The 18,132-nt window shown below is 53.3% G+C and overlaps 5 protein-coding genes across 5 annotated transcripts; 2 read left to right on the top strand and 3 right to left on the bottom strand.

Moving 5' to 3' along the window:
- Positions 1-1,074: 1,074 nt before the first annotated feature.
- PG986_003096 (uncharacterized protein) lies at positions 1,075-3,575 on the bottom strand (the record flags this gene model as incomplete). The annotated part of the gene is made up of 3 exons (XM_066839318.1): positions 1,075-1,477; positions 1,552-2,414; positions 2,604-3,575. The coding sequence occupies 3 exons, from the start codon at positions 3,573-3,575 to the stop codon at positions 1,075-1,077; spliced, it is 2,238 nt and encodes a 745-aa protein (XP_066704382.1).
- Positions 3,576-9,035: 5,460 nt separating this feature from the next.
- PG986_003095 (uncharacterized protein) lies at positions 9,036-10,208 on the top strand (the record flags this gene model as incomplete). The annotated part of the gene is made up of 2 exons (XM_066839317.1): positions 9,036-9,143; positions 9,417-10,208. 2 exons carry the CDS (start codon positions 9,036-9,038, stop codon positions 10,206-10,208), a joined length of 900 nt encoding a protein of 299 aa, XP_066704381.1.
- Positions 10,209-10,827: 619 nt separating this feature from the next.
- PG986_003094 (uncharacterized protein) lies at positions 10,828-12,968 on the bottom strand (the record flags this gene model as incomplete). The annotated part of the gene is made up of 4 exons (XM_066839316.1): positions 10,828-10,934; positions 11,027-11,888; positions 11,945-12,525; positions 12,578-12,968. The coding sequence occupies 4 exons, from the start codon at positions 12,966-12,968 to the stop codon at positions 10,828-10,830; spliced, it is 1,941 nt and encodes a 646-aa protein (XP_066704380.1).
- Positions 12,969-14,051: 1,083 nt separating this feature from the next.
- On the bottom strand, positions 14,052-15,293 carry PG986_003093 (uncharacterized protein; the record flags this gene model as incomplete). Its single annotated transcript, XM_066839315.1, has 1 exon — positions 14,052-15,293. One exon carries the CDS (start codon positions 15,291-15,293, stop codon positions 14,052-14,054), a length of 1,242 nt encoding a protein of 413 aa, XP_066704379.1.
- A 1,208-nt stretch (positions 15,294-16,501) lies between these two features.
- On the top strand, positions 16,502-17,325 carry PG986_003092 (uncharacterized protein; the record flags this gene model as incomplete). Its single annotated transcript, XM_066839314.1, has 2 exons — positions 16,502-16,969; positions 17,233-17,325. 2 exons carry the CDS (start codon positions 16,502-16,504, stop codon positions 17,323-17,325), a joined length of 561 nt encoding a protein of 186 aa, XP_066704378.1.
- Positions 17,326-18,132: the final 807 nt, after the last annotated feature.

The following is an 18,132-nucleotide window of genomic DNA, read 5'->3' as shown; positions in this document are numbered from 1 at the left end:
CGACAACTGGAAGCGATGAAGAAGGAAACCACGATGGAGGACCACAACCGTTCGTACCTGCAGACCCCAACTCGGAAAGAACAAACCACATTTGGACCCAAGGAAACAACCTTACCCAAGCAAACAGATTGATGCATCTGGGCTCATGTTGGGTAGTATTTGCATCGCAGGTAAAACGCACGTTACTGGTATACAAAACCAATGCTAAGATATTATCAGGTATCACCTACACCGTATTTACATAGACAAAATACCAGTGCCCGCAGCCACAGTACCAGCCGTTCACCAGTTCTTTCCTACGCAAGATGCCATTTGGTAATCTAGGTAGTATCAACAATTTTTGATTTTCTTATCAAGGTGAGAAGGTCTGCTCCGCGAACGGAGCCACCCCCAGCGCGCGTAACGAGGGCGAAGCTAGCTACATACTTAAGCAGGTGTAGTTGGAAATCTCCAGATATGAAATCGCACTGACACGTAACCTTTGCCTTTCCAGATGCCTCCAACTCCTTGCTCGTACTGGTCAGAAAAATGACAAAAAAACAAACAAATAAAGAAACACACCAGATCCCCAGAATGCCTATGCTATGATACACATCAGACGTTCTCATATATAGCCTCTTGCCCCCGCCAATTGGCATCCCCCCTCGGTGCTATTGCACTGTCTTCCTTCTTCTTGGCCTCCATTATCAGTCCCTTGTCAACCCCTCCCTTTTCCCTCCCTCCTCCACGGAATGTGTCCGGTGACTCTAGTACTGCCGTGCCGTCGCGCGGCCGACTGAAATACAGCGCTGTTGTAGTGATTATATATCTGTCGCGTATGGGTATCAAATTGGTTGTGATGCGATAAGCAATCATCGAGGTTACTAAAACGGTGACCGGGCGCGGTAGGGCCGTGGCTTCAAGACATGTCGCACGCGGCATACGGCTGCCTCAAGACTTTTGCAAATGCCGGGTAATTTTTGGGTTCGATAACTAAGCCGTGTCTCGGATTATTGTTGATTATGGTGCTCGCCATGATGCTGGCTAACGGTAAAACGCATTTCAGGTTTCCTGCCTGCCCGGGTTTCGTCGGTATTAATAACGCCTGTGGTCGTCCACGCGCCTTCCATCCAAAAACCTTGGACTGCGCTCATCATAGTAGTATGGCATTGGGGCCTGTTGTTGCCTCCTGGCCTCGAATTCCATACGCTCCTCTTCGTCCAGGGCGAATGCCTTCTTTAGCCATCCAAAGGCACTCCTCTTCTTCTTGAGGGTTTTACTATCCCCATTCTCCGGATTCATTGTGGAGACGTTGCTCATCCTGCTCATGGCCATCGCAGAAGGTGAGTCGCGTTGGAGGTGGCCCTGGTGGTAATCGCGGGTTGTAGCTGATGTGTGTGGCCGAGGAGCTACCTGATTCACGTTGCCCGAGGTCCAAGGCCGCTGCAATGGGGAATGCGGGCTAGCCTGGACTGGCCGAAAGTGATGCTGGTGATCACTTAACGGCGATGGGAGCGTGTTTCCGTTCATCGGGAAATTGGGCGGAGACAGTTGGGAAAAAGTGTCGGGTACTGAGTGAACCGTAGGTCGTCGTTCCGGCTCTGGGACATGATAAGTCGACACCCGAGGCGGTGGAGCCGGTCTTGGCCGGTTCTCGCTCCTTGGCGGCAGCTGTATGGACACAGGGGATTGCTTCCTCTGAGGGACAGCCGTTGCCGCAAAGACGTCCTCTTGGGGCTGTCTTCTTGTTCTGGTGATTCCATCCCCCGAGGCGAAGACGGATTGTTGCGTATCATTGGAGATGGCAGAGGCGCGGGAGGCTGAGGTGTATAAGTGCGCGGTTGAAGGATGTATAAGCCTTGGTCTTCAGCGGGACTCGGGGCTCCATGGTCGTTGCCTTCGTCGTCGTCGTCGTCGTCCATGAAAAACGACCCGTCATCGTCGTCATAGTCATCGTCGTCGTCCACTATAACGGGTTCCGGTGCTACGAGAATTTCAAGAGTAGGGCCTCGCTTCATGGCCGACTCTCGTTTTGTAGGTGGTTGGTAGAAAGTCTGTGGCAGCGTATCTTTTGCAGCAGGAGACGACGGCGGTGACTTCTGTGAGGGACTCTTGGGAGAGGTTGGCGCTGAGTGTGCCTGCGACTGAGCATCGGAACATGGCCTACTTCGACTAGACTCCGTCCTTGGGCTCGATCTGCCTGAGCCTTCAGATGCACGAGAAGATCCTGCCGAGTACCGACCGCTTCCGAGGGTGAATTCAGAGTCTACGGTCTGCGGACCGCTTGGATGGACAGACTTGGGTATGCTGGTGCGCGCGTCACTTGCATGGGGCGGTTCAGGAAAAGACTCCAGACCAAACTGCAAGGGCATCAACGCACTCGCTCGCAGATCAAGCTGAAACGCATCCCCATTGTTTTCTTTTTGGCCACTGCTCTCCTCAACGACGAGATCCTCTTTCCTGGGTTCAGCTTCCATGAGATCCTCTTCCACGAGATCTATCCCCACAAGATCCTCTCCCACGTAATCCTCTTCCACAAGATCTTCTTCCCCGAGATAATCGTCAAGAAAACTGACGTCGATGGGATCTTCTTCATCGAAATCCTCGTGAACAATCTCATTCACGCTGTGGATGGTTCGCCGGCTAACTTCACCAGCAAGCTGGTCCATCTCAGCCACCATATGACTGAGTTTCGCCAGCATGGACTCCAGATTGGTAGAGAGATCCTGAAGATCTACAAATGCTTTGTACCAACCCTCGGCATTACCTTTCATGGCATCAAAAATCTCCACAACACTCGGCCTTTGCTCCCGCCATGGCCGTGACTGCTGATCGTTCAAATACATGGCAAACTCCTTGGTGGCTTTCAGACCTTCCTCCACATCATCGAGATAGGCTTCAAGGGCGAGGGACGATCGCAGGCATATATGCTCAATCTTCTCGTTGCCGGTGACAATTTGCAGACGGAAATTGCGATCCTCCAGCATCGTCTCAAACGTATCCCTGTTCTCCATGGGCAATTGCAAGTGCTTGATACGATCTTGTACATCGGCAATGGCTGCGTTCACATCGTCCATGGCAGTCTCAAGAAACTCGTCTACCTCGTCGATGTGGCCCTGGAGAATATTGACGACCTGGATGTTGCTGTTGGCCATGCCACCGAGGAGAAGGTAAACGCCAAACGAGATCTGGGCCATAAGTTTCCATAGCTCGTGGTGTACGTGCCCTGGTCGGTGTCGCCACAGGTCTGCTGGAAGTCCCGCGTCGGCAGCAGCGTCTAGCAAGCAGGCTCTACGTTCATCCGCATCCCCAAACTTGAGCCTCGGTTTCTGTTCGGCACTGTTGGTCGTAGCCTCGACCAGCGACTCAGCGAAGGGTGCTTGCATGGCCGGTATGGGATGGGCCGGAACGTTAGCTGCTGCATCTTCCGTTTTTTGCTTCAAGGAGGCTTCGTCGTTGGAATCGGCATCGGGAACGGTACGGTTTGGAGATTTGCTGGGAGGGTGGACTGGCATATTGTCGTCTTGTTCATCTTCAGAATCGGAGAGGAGCATGACTGGAAGGTCATCGCCTTCTAGAGACAAAGGAAGCGCCATGATGCCGAACAGCTGTCGTTAATGCAACCAACAACCCACCAAGCAAACCTGTTTACTGCATAAGATGGCTCAACGTCATGGGCCACTGGCACGTACGGCTGCAAAAGCCCGGGACTGTTTTGGTGTGCAGGGCGTCCAACGAGGGCTGAGATATGTAGAGCTGGCCAACGACCACTTGCTCTCCCGGTGGTAGGTATCAACTGTAAGCTGAGTGGCGGTTGGGACTTTGGAGGCGCCTTTGTGACACCCTGTAGAACCCCGACACAGATATATTGGAATGCCGACAAGCAACGGAGTAGTAGAGCCTCGGGCGTAGGAATGACTGGTAGCGGCGGCGTGAGTCGGGGTGGTTTCGTATTATCGGGTAGTATATTGTTATGGCAATTGATCGGCCTCCAGGTATAGTGCGTGCGTGCGTACGTATATGAGCCCTGAGGAACCAATGTAGATCACCGCAGGGGGTGGTTCCAAGTATAATTCGTGCCTTGGATTGCCGATATCAAGGCTGCTCCAGCCAACTAAGCACCGCCATTCGAATGTGCGCTGGAATTAAGGAATATGGTGGCCGACAAAGTGTAGCGGTCGTGGCGCTCCTGGTCGAGGTCGGGAGAATTAAGCCACGCGCAACGACTCCGACAAATGCCCAATAGCTGGTGCTGTGTGTGAACGGGGGGGTAACAGAGCAAGGAAGCAGAAAAAAGAGAGCGAGAGAGAGACAGAGTAAGCGAGAGAGAGAGAGACAGAGTAGAAGAGCGAGTGACTAGAGCGAGGTTCTCGGTGGCGTATAATTGGAAGGATGAAGCCTCGCTACCGTTTACTAAAAGTAACGTGTGAGCAGGATACAGAGTCTCGAAGGGAGAAGAGGGCCAGGAGAAGAGAGGAAAAAAGCGGGAGAGCAAGGAGAGGAATCGAGCATCAACAACACCGCCCCCGGAGAGACAAGATGATGGGGTTTGCAGCTTGGCGTGCAAGTGAGGTAGAGGCAGGTTAGGTTACATACCTAGAGGGCTAGCTGCAACTCAGCTACAGTACAAATGGGAACTTATTAAATCGCAGGAGCCGAAGTAGATGCAATCCCGGGTGAGACGGCGGGCAGGCGGGCTTGGGTGACAAACAGCACAGTTAATAGCTGGAGGAAATAACAGGCCATATCGTCTTCAGACGCAGACTAGGCAGGTAAGGTACAGAATTCCACTTACCACGTATTCCACCAACCCCCATGATCCATGACGGACCCCATCCATCCATGATTATGGGTACAGGCCGGCGCCAATCTGTATGCACCTACCTCTGTTTTTATTTTTACCTACAGTAGCCGGCTGGGCATATTTGGCTGCGGGCTACTCCTACATGCCTACCTGAGGGAGGGATGGATCATGGAGAGGGCGAAAGTCGGATCGGCTCTGCGCACTCCTTGGTTTTGGCAACCTTCCTGGACCGAGACGCAATGTTTTTGGGGCCTTCTTTTCACGGACAGTCGTCTGCCTTAGGGCCACCTGCGGGAGCGACCATTCCTCTTTTCGATAGACCCTTGGCCAGTTTGGGACGCTGGGCACGCTGGGCGGCCCGGGTGGCTTGGAGTTGTGGTGGTCTAGTCTCTCTAGGCGCCCTAGCGAGTCTAAGTCTCCCTGAGCCCCTGGTCGCCCGTAGCCTCCTCCCCACCCCAATAGCGCCAGGAAGGACGAAGCCAGCGACTCTAGAGGGCCAGTGGTGAGTGGCCTTTTTTTCGCCCACCGACTCCTCCGAGAGCCCAATACCCAATCCCAATATCCACAAAGCTGATCAATTAGAACATTTGTTAATTGAAAGCACTTTCTTTCGTTCTCGACATTTTCTCCCACCCCTGAGCCGAGGATCTCCCTGCGCTGGGGACGGCCTGGAGCGAGATGTCGTCGACACAGCCCTGGCCAGGAAATAAACTCCAGCGTATCACGCGTCGATCGAGGTGTATCTTTGATTGTGCGCAGACTTCAGCGAATTGGAATTGGACTTCCTGCATCCTACATACATCCACGTGCATAGCGGAATTTCCAACAACCAACGGTTAACCAGCCCCCCCTCCTCCTCTGTCGTCCCTCCCTCCTCCCCTAGCGTCGAGGCCCCCCTGTAAAGCCCGCTCTGAATGGGCCTGTGCCTGTGGAATGGAAGGCTGCACTCACTTCAAAGCCCCAGAACGTGCTCCTCCTCAGCACACAGTCTAGAAGTCGAGCCCTATAGCCGCCGAACAGTGAGACTACCTGTATACCCAGTCCATTCTCGGACTGCATTCTGACAGGAGCCTATTCGGTTGCTGTTTATCCGAAGGAACCTTAAAAGCGGTGACAGAGGGTCTGATGGGTGGATGGGCATCAATCGAATCTTGAGAAAGATTTCGCACTCACATGCGCCTAAGCACATGCATGTATGTACAACGCATCTTAGAGGCAATGTATATGTATGTACATTGGATTTGATACATGACACATACATATGTAGCCCAGCCAATACAGTCGACAGGACACCAGGCTGGATTGCCGAGAAGATGCAAAGTAAGATGCAGCAAGCAGGAATAATTTCCCGTGCCAGTCCCATACTTTTCTTTCCCATGGATGAACGCCTCCGGAGGGCTAACTCACCTGTCACCGAGTCTATGAACGATTGCCGACTGGAATGACGATGGACGAGCAAGTCGCTACATGTAGAACCTCCTCCCGACCTTCCCTTCACTCGAGAGTCGATACACACACATTGCTTATCCACAACGCGAGCGAACACGAACTTGTACTAACTGAATGGGTTTCAGGTCAGCTCATATCAGCTCGCACAAGACGATCGCTTGCTCGACTGGGCAGGGTGAGGGCGACAGGGACAGATGTTTGAAAGAACATCAAATGGCAAGCTTCCAACACTAACACACGCTGGATGTTACAGGTTACATAGCTACAGGTTACAGTTCGACCTTGCCCTGATACCTCAAGCTCGCGCCTTTTTCTTCTTCTATTTTTCCTTTTTCGCCTTGGGGATCCACACACGGACAACAACGGAGAGTAGAGCGGGTCTCGCTCCGTGTCGAGTGTGTTGTCGATGCCCGAGAATGTTAGCGAGCCGTTATTAAACCGCCTTTCTTTTTTGGCCTCGAATGCATTGATACAATTACCCAGCAGATGGAGATGAACCACGAGAGCGTTTGCATAATAAGCGTACTATCCATTGTAATGACCGGCACAAATAGTTGCCAATATTTGCAAGTCCCGTCACTTGCAAGCTCATTTACTTGTCTCAATAGTGGCACTGGCCCCGGAAGACGCCCCATAACACGACCCCGAAGCCGTTGCGGTTGCTACGTTAGGTCGCCATCCATCATGCTTTTCGGTTTTAATCATCAATCTGCCGATTTCAACTGATTTCATCTTTCGCCCCTTTTCCCTGTCCACTCCCCCAAATACCAAGCATCTGTGATGATAGCAACGTCTTGACGGGACGACGCTTACTCTATCTGAGCACTGTTCCTCATCAACATCCTTCAGTCTTAATAGATCCTGCATGTTAGGAATTGTCTCTCGGCGCTCATGCAGACGCCTGCGACATGTCCATGCCTCGGTGTCCTGAACATGACGCCTCTCCAGTCGGCAGCGCCTCGGCAGCGCCTGCACTCCACATGGGCGGTCTAAGTTTGCTTCCTTGGCCATTCCTTCCTACCTACAGATTGACAATCAATCAACGTTCTGGGCGAAGTGGCGTTCCCTCGGTCTGAACAAGCTGTGCCTCATGGCGCGTGGAAGTTCGGCAACGCCTGTCGTGTTTCAGAACATCATCGATCCTGAGTCTTGACGTTTAGTGGCAGCAGTGGCACTTGAACTCCTACAGTAGTTGATAAGGGCTGGCGAGTGCGGCCACTATATAGAGGCGAGCTTGTGAGATATCTACATCTTTAGTGGGGTCATGATTTCTTTACGAGAAAATTGGCATCTGCTACGCCTTAACTACATGTAAGTTGACCGGGTCTCTATTATAGACCTGAGTCGGGAAGCGCATAGGTCGAAAGACAACGACCTGCTCGGAGGTGAGGGATCTTCCGACTATTTGCAGGGCATTAGCGCCCAGAGGCGCGCCTACACTTGCTGCTTCGTTTTGATTCGTACTTGGTACTAGGCATCCTGTCAAGCCAGGATAGCGCAACGGGCTCGAGAAGCAACCTTGGAAGCTGGCGCACGTACTCGCCGTGCCAAATCCTTGGGAGCGCTCCTCCTGGTAGTCACGACATATAGTTTCGGGCTTGAGGCTTGGCCGCGGGGACTTTGGCGCAGAACCCACGAGCTGTCTCACGGTTTCACCGATTCGAGGGATATGCTATCTATTGGACGCATGTCGCGGGAAGATCTATGGCAGGGCAGACCTTGCTTGTCGTCGACAGGTTTGCAGGTGCTGCAAATGCATCCTTTCTGCGGGAGTCGGGAGAGTCAGGGACTCAAGGGACTGAGGGGCTATGCACCCAAAACAAAGCAAATCGGGGTCGATCCTTTGGCTAGCTATATCATACGGTTCACTATAAGTGACTTTGGCGAATCGAGGGTTGCCCGGGGGGACATGCCGATTGATGTTATCATAAGAGATCACACATATCATAGACAACCCGTCTTTGCAGTTGCGACTCCGACCCTGTTGTTTTGGGCCAAGCAACTTGAGGGTGCAGAGCTGCAACGTAGATCCGCCCATATCTCCGTGACCTAGGCGTCACATGGGGGACGGCCAGCAAGCCTAAGAGGAGAGGCCTAAGAAGGAGAGGCCTAGCAAGGAAGGTCCAGGTCCCTGGAAGTTCTTGCCCTGACTGAGTGGGTCGCGAGCAAATGAGACTTGGCTACTCTCGGTCACCTCTGCGCCAGAGACATGGGCGTTACCGCGTTAGTGCCTACCTAGACCAATCCTGGCACCATCGCAACCCCCAGCATCCTAATAAGCATCGTATATAATTGAGCCCAGCTGGATGGGGAAGGGGGATGACAAAAAAAGAAGAAAAGGAAAATACATTCGAAACCACCTGGCCCTCCGTGTAGCACAAACTCGACAGTGAACAGATGAGCGAGAAGCGTCCAATAGCTACCACCAGAGAGGTAGTTTCCGTCTTCAACCCGGTGCACGAGCGTTTCTTGTCCATCTCAATTGCCTGTCGCGTCGGTTTCCAATCTGCCGGGACTGCCATCCTCCTTCGATTTATGCGTGCGCATACGCCCGTACCGTCTTAAGGTGGTTCGCCGTTGTCTTTCCTTTTTCTCCTCCCTCCCTCTCTCCCTCTCTCATTCGTTCCAAAAGGCGCAGCGCAGCCGTGGTTCAATGGGCAGCCCTCCAGAAAGCCGAACGACAAACACGTACATCAAACGTCGACCTCGCCGCCACGTGTAATTCGGATTCCTCGGCTTGCAGACGACACACAAGCACATACTTTGGAGCTACCGACGTAGGGCAAAACGACGCCGCAAAGCAATGGCGAAGGCTTTTAAGTTCGGAGACGATCTCTGGGATCCGTCGCATCGCTTCGAGACGTCATGGCTGGTGTCGCCTTACGTCCTGTTCGGCTGTAGAGCAATCATTGTACGTGGAAAATGCAAAGAACTGAGAGACGGGAGAGAAAAAAAAGAATATCCCCGATATATTACATGTGTTTCCCGGTTTGCGAAACGATCGCTAAGGCTGAGGCGCAACCCCACGATTTTTAGGGGGTTTGCGATCGATCCGACTGACGATCTTTAACTTGGTGTTTCGCAAACTGGTGACTGTGCATGTGTGTGTGTGTTTGTGCCGACATGGCTTCTTGTGAACCAATATACTGATTTTGCTTCGTTTCTTTTTTTTTCTGTGCCACAGTCGCTCTACATCTTCACGACCATCTTCGTCGTGCTGGGCTGGCAGTGCACGCACCCGGCGCCGGACGCGACCTATGCCTGCCAGGCCTCGGCGGCCTCGTTCTCCTACTTCACGCATCTGACGTACTGGGGCCTGGGCTTCTACTTCCTGGTGTCGGCGGTGCACACCTTCACCTACGCGCGCTGGCACGTGGCCCTGCTGGACAAGTGGCCGCGCCCCTTGCAGGCGCTGCACGCCTGCTACTACAGCACCATCACCTGCTACCCCTTCCTCGTCACTCTCGTCTACTGGGGCATCATCTACCGCGCCCTGCCCGGCTGGTTCCCGACCGCCTTCGGCGCCTGGAGCAACATCGCCATGCACGGCATGAACAGCCTCTTCGCCCTCTTCGAGATCATCGTCCCGCGCACCGACCCGAGCCCCCTCGTCCACATGTTCTGGCTCATCGTCGTCCTGGCCCTCTACCTCGCCCTCGCCTACGTCACCAGGGCCACCAAGGGCTTCTACACGTACGACTTCCTCGACCCCGCCAAGCAGAAGAACGGCCTCGTCGCCGCCTACGTCTTCGGCATCGCCGTCGCCATCCTCATCGTCTTCGGCATCGTCTGGGGCCTCATCTGGACTCGCCGCTGGCTCACCGAGCAGAAGCTGGGCATGGATGGAAAGTTCGCAAAGGGTGGTCGCCCCATGGCTACGACCCACGTCTCGACCTGGCAAGACAGCCGAGAGGACCAGCACGAGATGGTCAGCACAACGAATTTCACAAAGAGAAACTCGGGACGCTTTTCGTGATGAGACAGGGAGCAGAGGGGGAGGTAGGGATGTTGTGACGATGAAAGGGGGGAGAAAGGACGTGTATGGTAGCATTAGATATGAAGCATGTTGAAATGGCGTTCTATGGCCGTATCGGGGGCTATTAGGCTTCGAGGGTCTTCCATCTCAAGGGTTAATTGTTCGGTTTGCATTAGAGCGGCTTTGCATTTGTACATTCTCTTCCTCATGGAACTTTTGAAACTGGATGGGCTGCTTACTTTAATGTACGGGGTTCGAATAGATCCCTTAAATACGGGACGCGGCTTGTTTGTTTATTTTGTCGCAAACGCAAAGTTATACCCATTTGAAACAAAGTCATAAATACTGTTTGCCAATAAGTTGTCGGGAAAAGGGGGCCACATGACGTATGCCTAGAGTTGCTAGCAAGCTCGACTTGTGGACTCACGGAGCTGGGCAGTCTAGTAAAATAAGACCTGCCAGGAATGTGAATAATATCAATATTCGGGGGAGTATGCCCCCCTGTTGAATGCATTTCATAGTACACTCATCACACTATTTACTCAAAAATTGTACATTCGCATGTCGAACACGAAGCACCCACCAACGCCGTCCTTCCTTCCCTCGCCTCAGTTTATCATTAACCCTTCGTCATGATTCCCCGTCGAAGTTCAGACTCACGAACCTCGATCATAAGATGGCAGCCACAGAAAAGGGCGGCGCAGGCAGACAGGAAGAAAGTGAAGCCTTTACAAGTTGTTAGCAACAGGGTATGATGAGTCAAAGAGAGCGGCAGTGGTGGCAGCCAGGTACGACGGAGTGGAGGGGGGAAGACTTACCGAATAGGTCCTTAAACATACCCGCCACAACCTGCCGGAACCCATCAACCCCAAACGCAAACCCGACCAAGTTCGCTGCCATCATCATAAGGATATTGAAAACACCGCCACAGGACTTGGCCATGCGATAGAAATTTGGCCAGTTCTCGAACTTGCGTTCGGGGAAAAACGCTCGTCCCACCATCTCAGGCAACATGAAAAGGACAATGAGCCAGCCCCAGACAAGCAGATTCAACTGAATGTCGTGCCAAAGCGCTACGAAGGTGAACGTCACGACGTAGTTGGCGATGGAGCGAATCGTTGACGCGGTGTCTTTAAACGATGACCCACCAAGGGGGATATACAGATACCGCGTCAGCCAGCGGTTGTACGAGCGGTGCCAAGATCGCCAGAACGCAGTTGTGCTGTAGTTGTTGCTCACGCACCGCAACATGTTCTCCGGAGGGTCAATTCCGTCGATCAGCGCCCATAGACGAAACAGTCGCCATGGAAGCAGTAACTTGAGCCAGATCATGTGTAGGTTGAAATACGAGAGCACACTGAGCTGTGCCGTCGAGTACTCGTGCCATATCGGCTTCGACTTACCAATGGCCTGGACGTAATCGAAGTGTAGCATCAATTCCATGGCCAAAAGGGTGCCCAAGAACCGGACGCCATAGCGGATAGTGCGCGATGTTTCAATCGAAGCCGGTCGATAGCGCAGCTGCGAGATGAAATCATTGAACGTCACGATCGGACCAGTAAGATACAGGGGCGCGTAGATGGCGTAGGCAACATAGTTTCGGAAGCTGAAGTCTTTGGCTTGTGCGGGGATCCCGACACGCTCACGCTCGCTCAAGGACGAGGGATCGAGTTGCTTCTTCTTGGGTCCATTAGAATTGGCCTTGTCGCGACAGAGAGTGTGCATTGGTGACTTACCTCGACAGGGCTATAGCTTCTCCTGTCCAGACTCCAATAGTAATCCATGTCAAAGCTGATGAGTCGGAGCACTGTGATGTTGAAGAGAATCTCCCATCGACTCATGATACCTCCATAACTGTCAAGCCAATGCCCCCAAACAATGAATGATGACGGTTCGCTGAGCAGAGACTCTTGCGCCCGGCCAAACAGGTGGGTGGCTATGATGCCAAACTTAAACCCCTTGGTTAGTTCGTTGGCGAACAAGATGCCAACGTTGAAGACCCATGCCGCAAGTGGGATGTATTTTCGCGGTAGTGTGGTTGCAAGCTGGTAGTTGATATAGAGGATAGTCAGGACCTTGAAGGCGGAAATCCCGTGCAGAACGAGCAGAAAGATGATGGCGAAGACATAGTCGAAAGAGGCTCGCTGGTCCAGCCTCAAGTCTGCTTCTTCCAGAGTCGGCCGGGCCGAAGGGCTACCCGAGGTAACCGGGTGTATTATCGAGTTGTACAGCTTTCGCAAGAGGGGTGGAATACGAGGAGAGAGGCCAAGTAGGGCCCGTTGGATCGAAAGGTGTGGTATTGCGCATCGGATGTGTCCTGTGCGATGTCAGCGGCGGGATGCCACAGGGCTTGTGGGAGAAAGGCCTACGATTTTGCGCCCAGGTATCCATCCCGGTGACAGGAACCGCTCGACGCTCTTGAACTGCGGGTTCGTCGCTATACAGTTGGCAGTATGTCAGTCCTGGGGCAGAGACGGGAAAGGTTGGGCGCATGGGTTGCCTACGTGAGGATACATCATATGCTACCCAGAGCATGTAGGGGATGACATAGCTGAGGATCACATAATAGGTGATGAACTCGAGCGACCACCATCTGGACGGTTTCGTCTTCCCGCTGTACCTGGCAGCTCGTTCCTGGTTTGCTTTGGTGTCGTGTCGCGACTCTATGATGGTCTTGTAGGGCGTGGTAGAGTCGGTGGTGAAACGAGTGTCGAGGGTGTCGAGCTCGTAGAGACTACTGAGGAAGGACCGGACACCCATTGCGACGGCGACACGGGCGTGACAGAAAGAGAGTGCAGACAAGTCAAGGCCAAGCAATTGGAGTTATACGCGGGCCATGGAGCAAGAGGAGAGAGAAGTCAGAAGCTGGAGGGTAGGCGTCTCTGTGCCATGCTGTTTTTGAAGGGGAGAAGGTTGACGTCGTGCAGGCATCCCGAAAGGCAAAGAAAGGCCATGGATGCGATTTCAGTTGTTCCTGGACACACAAACATGAGATCCTGACTAGGGTGGGCAGTAGTGTGCAGCTTATCGTCCGCCGTGCCTCCAACTCTGCCAGTACTACTACCAATGGGCCAATGGCTGTTTCCCGACTTTCCAGCGGGCCCTTCAGCGGACCCTCCAGCAAACCCCCCACCACCTGCCACTGCCACTGCCAGACTACCAACTAAAGGAGCCAAGCACTGAAGCACTCACTGGAAGGCGAAGGCGCCTCAGAGCACTATGAGCGAGTACAAGTAGCGAGCGACGCGCTAAAATAAACGTCCCCTGCGCCTGCGCTCACCTTAATTCTGTTTCTACATCGACCCCTGATCCGTAGTAGCACGTCAAATCGAGATGGCGGCTGGGCAACGCGGGATGATGTCGCCATAACGGAACCTTGAACGATTCATCATTCTCGTGCAGCTGCAGCTGCAAGGGGGCATGTCATGTTTGTTGTTGATCTAACCTAGCCTGTTTGGTTGAAGCGCTGCGGCCAATCACTCGTCCACTCGCCAGCAGATGTCGATATATATGCTGCAGAGAGTAAGTTGCTTTCAGCAGGCTCCCTCAATGGCTAGCATCGCATGAAACGGACTTTAGAGCCCATATTCTACGCGCGTGGTCCATTGACAAATACCGCGGCACGTACAGCCAATTGGGCTATGTAGCATGTGCTCAGGCCCAACTCATGGCATTGATGGGATCACGTAGCCTCCAATGCTGTGCTCCTGTCTGCTGTTATAGAATGATTAACGGATTATAGTGTTACTTGGCCAGGCATGATGAGGGCACCATGTCGTGTTTATAAAATTATATATACCTCGACCCCTGAACGATAAGCCAAGGAGCCATGACCCCGAAAAGTCAATCTAGCCGTTGGCGCCACGCGTAGCAATCCGGCTTGAAGCCGCCCTGGAAACTGATATAGCTGAGCCCAAATAACCAGATCTCGTGGTACTCGGCGTCCGGCCGGCCTCGCCACCTGCGGAATCCGAACCACGTGTCATCACATGTGTCACAGAAACCAATCGAGTCCTTCATATCGCAGCAGCTCCCGTCCGACCCCTTTCCTCGGGATGATGGTGTGAACCCGTCCCCCTCGTAGCGGCCCAGGGCCGCCACCGAGACCTGGACGCCGCCGTCCGCCTCGTGCAGGTGCGGGCAGTCGATGGAGTCGGCGAGGTCGACGATGCGCTCGCTATTGAGGTTGACGTGGCCGCAGATGCAGTTGGTGGACGCGGCCTGGAGCAGGTCCAGCCTCTGCCGGAGGTGGCGCGCGTTGAGCGGCTCGCCCGCGGGCACGATGCAGACGAGCTCCTCGAAGTAGGTCGACAGCACGACGGCGCCGTCGTCCTCCACCCCGACCATCACCTGCGGCATCATGGCCTCGTAGTCGAGCCGCGCGCTGCGCTCCAAGTGGTGCTGTGTGCCCTTCAGGTGGCTCTCGTCCTCGCACCGCAGGATCACGCCGCCCCCGCCCGTCGGCGAGAAGAGCTGGGCCCGCGGCGGCAGCGCCTCCTCGATGGCGCCGAAATCGATGCGCTGGTGCCGGCACAGGCTGAAAGCGCCCTCCCGCCCCAGGCACAGCCGCTCGTGGTCCCGCGCGGCCCGTTGTCGCGGCGAGAACTCGTTCCGCGCGTGGGTGGTCTCGCAGCCGCTGCAGTAGTCGGACGGTTTGGGGATGAAAGAGTGCCTGGAGGAAATGGGCGCTGCTTCCACGGCGGGCGGTGGTGAGTAGACAGCTGGCGGCGGCAGAGCGACCTCATCCTCTGCGATCGCAATCACGTTGCGTGCTTGCCTAACTGATGATCGTGAACGGGTAAATGTGCCTGTAGATAGTGATGATGCAGAGGCGATGCTCTGACGACGCCCCTTGGCCTTCAGTGAGGCACCATTTGCTCCTCTATTGAGATCCGAACTTGATATCTCGGACAGGACGTCCCCGTACGATCGAGACTTTTTAATGGCGGCAGACTCCGCGCCCGCGCCTTTGCGCGGTGGTGTAGCACCGCCGACGCCAGCATCCCGCTGGATGAAGAGGACACTGCTACGACGGTTAGGGATTTGCGGAACTTTGCTACCGAGTAGACTGATGAGGGATTCCATGATGGCAGGCAGGCAGTTCCATGTTGAGCTTTGGGAATTTTTTCCAAGGCCGAAGGAAGGGAGAAAAGGAAAACGTTAGAACATCAGGGCCAGTACGTAGACACGGTAATTCCAGGGCCTGTGATCATGCACCCATCGCGGGGTTCAGGGGAGGGGGACGTGTGAAACTATGTGAACTCTATATGACTTCGATAGCTTTAGTGCAGCGCCGCACTCAGACAATGTATTAGAAGAAGTACATTGTCATCTCCCCCCGTTACTTGGTATGGAGAGCCGTCGCACTGCAATGGCAATGCAGCTTGGGATGCTGGAATGCTGATAGCACCAATAACGTATCTCGCAAGAGTAAGGCGCCATATTGTTAGTTGGTGTTTTGTCTTGCCTTGTTTTTGCTGCCGATAAGATATCCGAGTTGCTTATATAGAATGTAGTCATCAAACAACTACACTGATATGCCGAAATCAAAGGCGCAAAGGTTACAGATACCAACATGCGGTTTTGGGTGTGTGAGCCAACTACTTAATTAGCAACAGCCGCCATCCGTCAATTTCGCAGTTGTACGAAGACCCCGACCATTCCGACGTGCCCAAGCATGTACCAGGGATACGTTGTCGAAGGAAACGCATTCTTTAAGCACTCGGATGCACATGATAATTGACCAATGTAGGTAGATACCTGCTGATGACAATATCCGCATCTTTACTTTCGTTTGCTCATTTGTATGTTTCCGTAAATCACAGCTTCCACCAATGCGTCTGCGGGACGACAGATAACCTCAAAGTTACAATGAGGCGGAATCAACACAGAAACGACTAGATTTCAAGACCGCAACGAACGCTCTCATGCCGCTAACGCTAAGGAAAGGTATAACGGATAGCTTTGGTTTTGGAACGAGGATTATAGAACATTTGTATACTCAATATTGATTTACCAATAGTGCGATGAGAAGTGTCCCCTTTGCGGCCAATGTGCCAAATCCGGCCTTGTACCATACCTGCTTCGAAGCCAGGCTGCCAGTCTTATAGAGAGGCATACGATATCGTTGCTGGATGGCCATCGCCCTGATGAACGAACTCCCCCAAAGCTCTGCCTTCTATGGCCTTGATCCAGTCCCAAGAGAGGAGAGACTGGGCAAGCCACCATATGTTCCGGTTCGGTCGTCGTGCGAGTGAAGGTGGCGGTAAACCATCCATGCCTGGGGTACAGCCATGCCTAAAGACACCAGAAATCCCCCAGTGCCAGTTCCTAGCTGCTTGAAGTCATCTGCAATGAAGCATGCAGATGAACATCTAAACCTACTTCTCAGACACGTTACTACCATGTCTGACCTTGCGCTCGGTGCCGCTGTACACTACCTGCTCCACCACCACGGCAGTTCCGCGCGGCGAAGCTTGTACCGCGTTGCTCAGCACCGTGCCCGACAGGCACTCGGTGATGCGGAGGAATGTTATGCGGGAGGTGCCAGATGGGAGGGAAGGGAAGGGAAGGAGGAGAAAGGCAGAGTAGCACTCTGTGCCCTCGGATTGCTCGTTGCCCAGGACGTGGCAGACAGTTGGGCCATAAGCGAAAGAATATCATTGCAGATCGGTCGAGTATGCGTTGCAATGGGCTCTCCTCCAGTACGTGTGCTTCTACCTACCCCTCTCGTACCACTTGAGGCTTTGCCAGCCATCAAAGTAAGATCCGGATTATCGGGGTGATGGACAATAAGCTGTACGACGGTGCATATCCCGAAAGGTTCTATGATGCCCATAACATGGAGCAACAGCGGAAATAGTATGTGGGTGTCGATGCTCCCTTGACGTAACAAGAGAATGTCCCTGTTTGTGTTTGGGGTTGAAGTCGAGTAACGTTACTGATCAAGGGCCAAATGATTATACTTGAGGAGACGTAGCTTCAGTATACTACTGTAATAGAAGAAAGCTAGCCGCACATCTAGTTGATTGTACTCCTTATTCGAGCCATCTCCAAAACCTCGCAGCGTGGCCCTTCTGGCAAGTTTCCTGGCCGGGGAGAGGAGAAGTGTTCGTGAGAATGCAGACCATGTCTACGACGTACCCCAATTGGCTATGTCGTATAATGTGCCACTTCCACTGTAGTTAGTAGACTCCCGTACGGAGAGAACCGGTATCGGCATAGATAACTCTGAGTAATTACACGAGCATCATAGCAGATCATTGCCGGCGTTTACACTCAAATTTCACGCGTGACGAAGTGAGTAAGTACTCAATAGAGTAGATACTTAAGTAATGCAAATGAACCACTGTATTCCGAGAGAATGGAAGACAAGCGAATGGGCAAGTATATGTCAGGCTGCTTGGGTGATTGTCAAATGCGTACCAATCGCATAAGCCCTCAGTGAGTACCTGGATGATAGCTGCACAGAGAGTATCACGATATCCTATGCTACCGAGTGGTGATCACGTCGTACCACTCACTTCTTATAGGTCATTTCTCGGTACCCGACCAGCCAGCAGATGGACGGCACATATCGTGTCTATTTTTATGTCGCATACCCGGCTCCCGAGACCAGCCAACACCCGATGTCATAGACCATACCATTGGTGGATTTAGCCCCAGTCAGTTTGAAGTAAATGAATAGGTCGAATGTGATCTCCGGACCACGTGCGGAGGACAAATCAGGGACGGCTGTTGAGCGTAGGTAGTAGCTGCCTACATACATACCTAGACCCTGGGGGCTAGAACGAAGCAGATGCTTCAACAAGCTTAATGCTTGGGCGGCAAGCTATCATGCAGCAGCAGCTGACTGCTTGAGGTGGTATGTCGCTTCCTCCTTTGGCCGAATAGCGTGCGCGGTGTGCTGGTGGGGGTTTCACCG

This window comes from Apiospora aurea (assembly GCF_038362705.1).
Source record: "Apiospora aurea strain CBS 24483 chromosome Unknown utg000002l_segment0_segment0, whole genome shotgun sequence".
NCBI classification, from domain to species: domain Eukaryota; kingdom Fungi; phylum Ascomycota; class Sordariomycetes; order Amphisphaeriales; family Apiosporaceae; genus Apiospora; species Apiospora aurea.
This window is presented reverse-complemented; position numbering and strand designations above follow the sequence as displayed.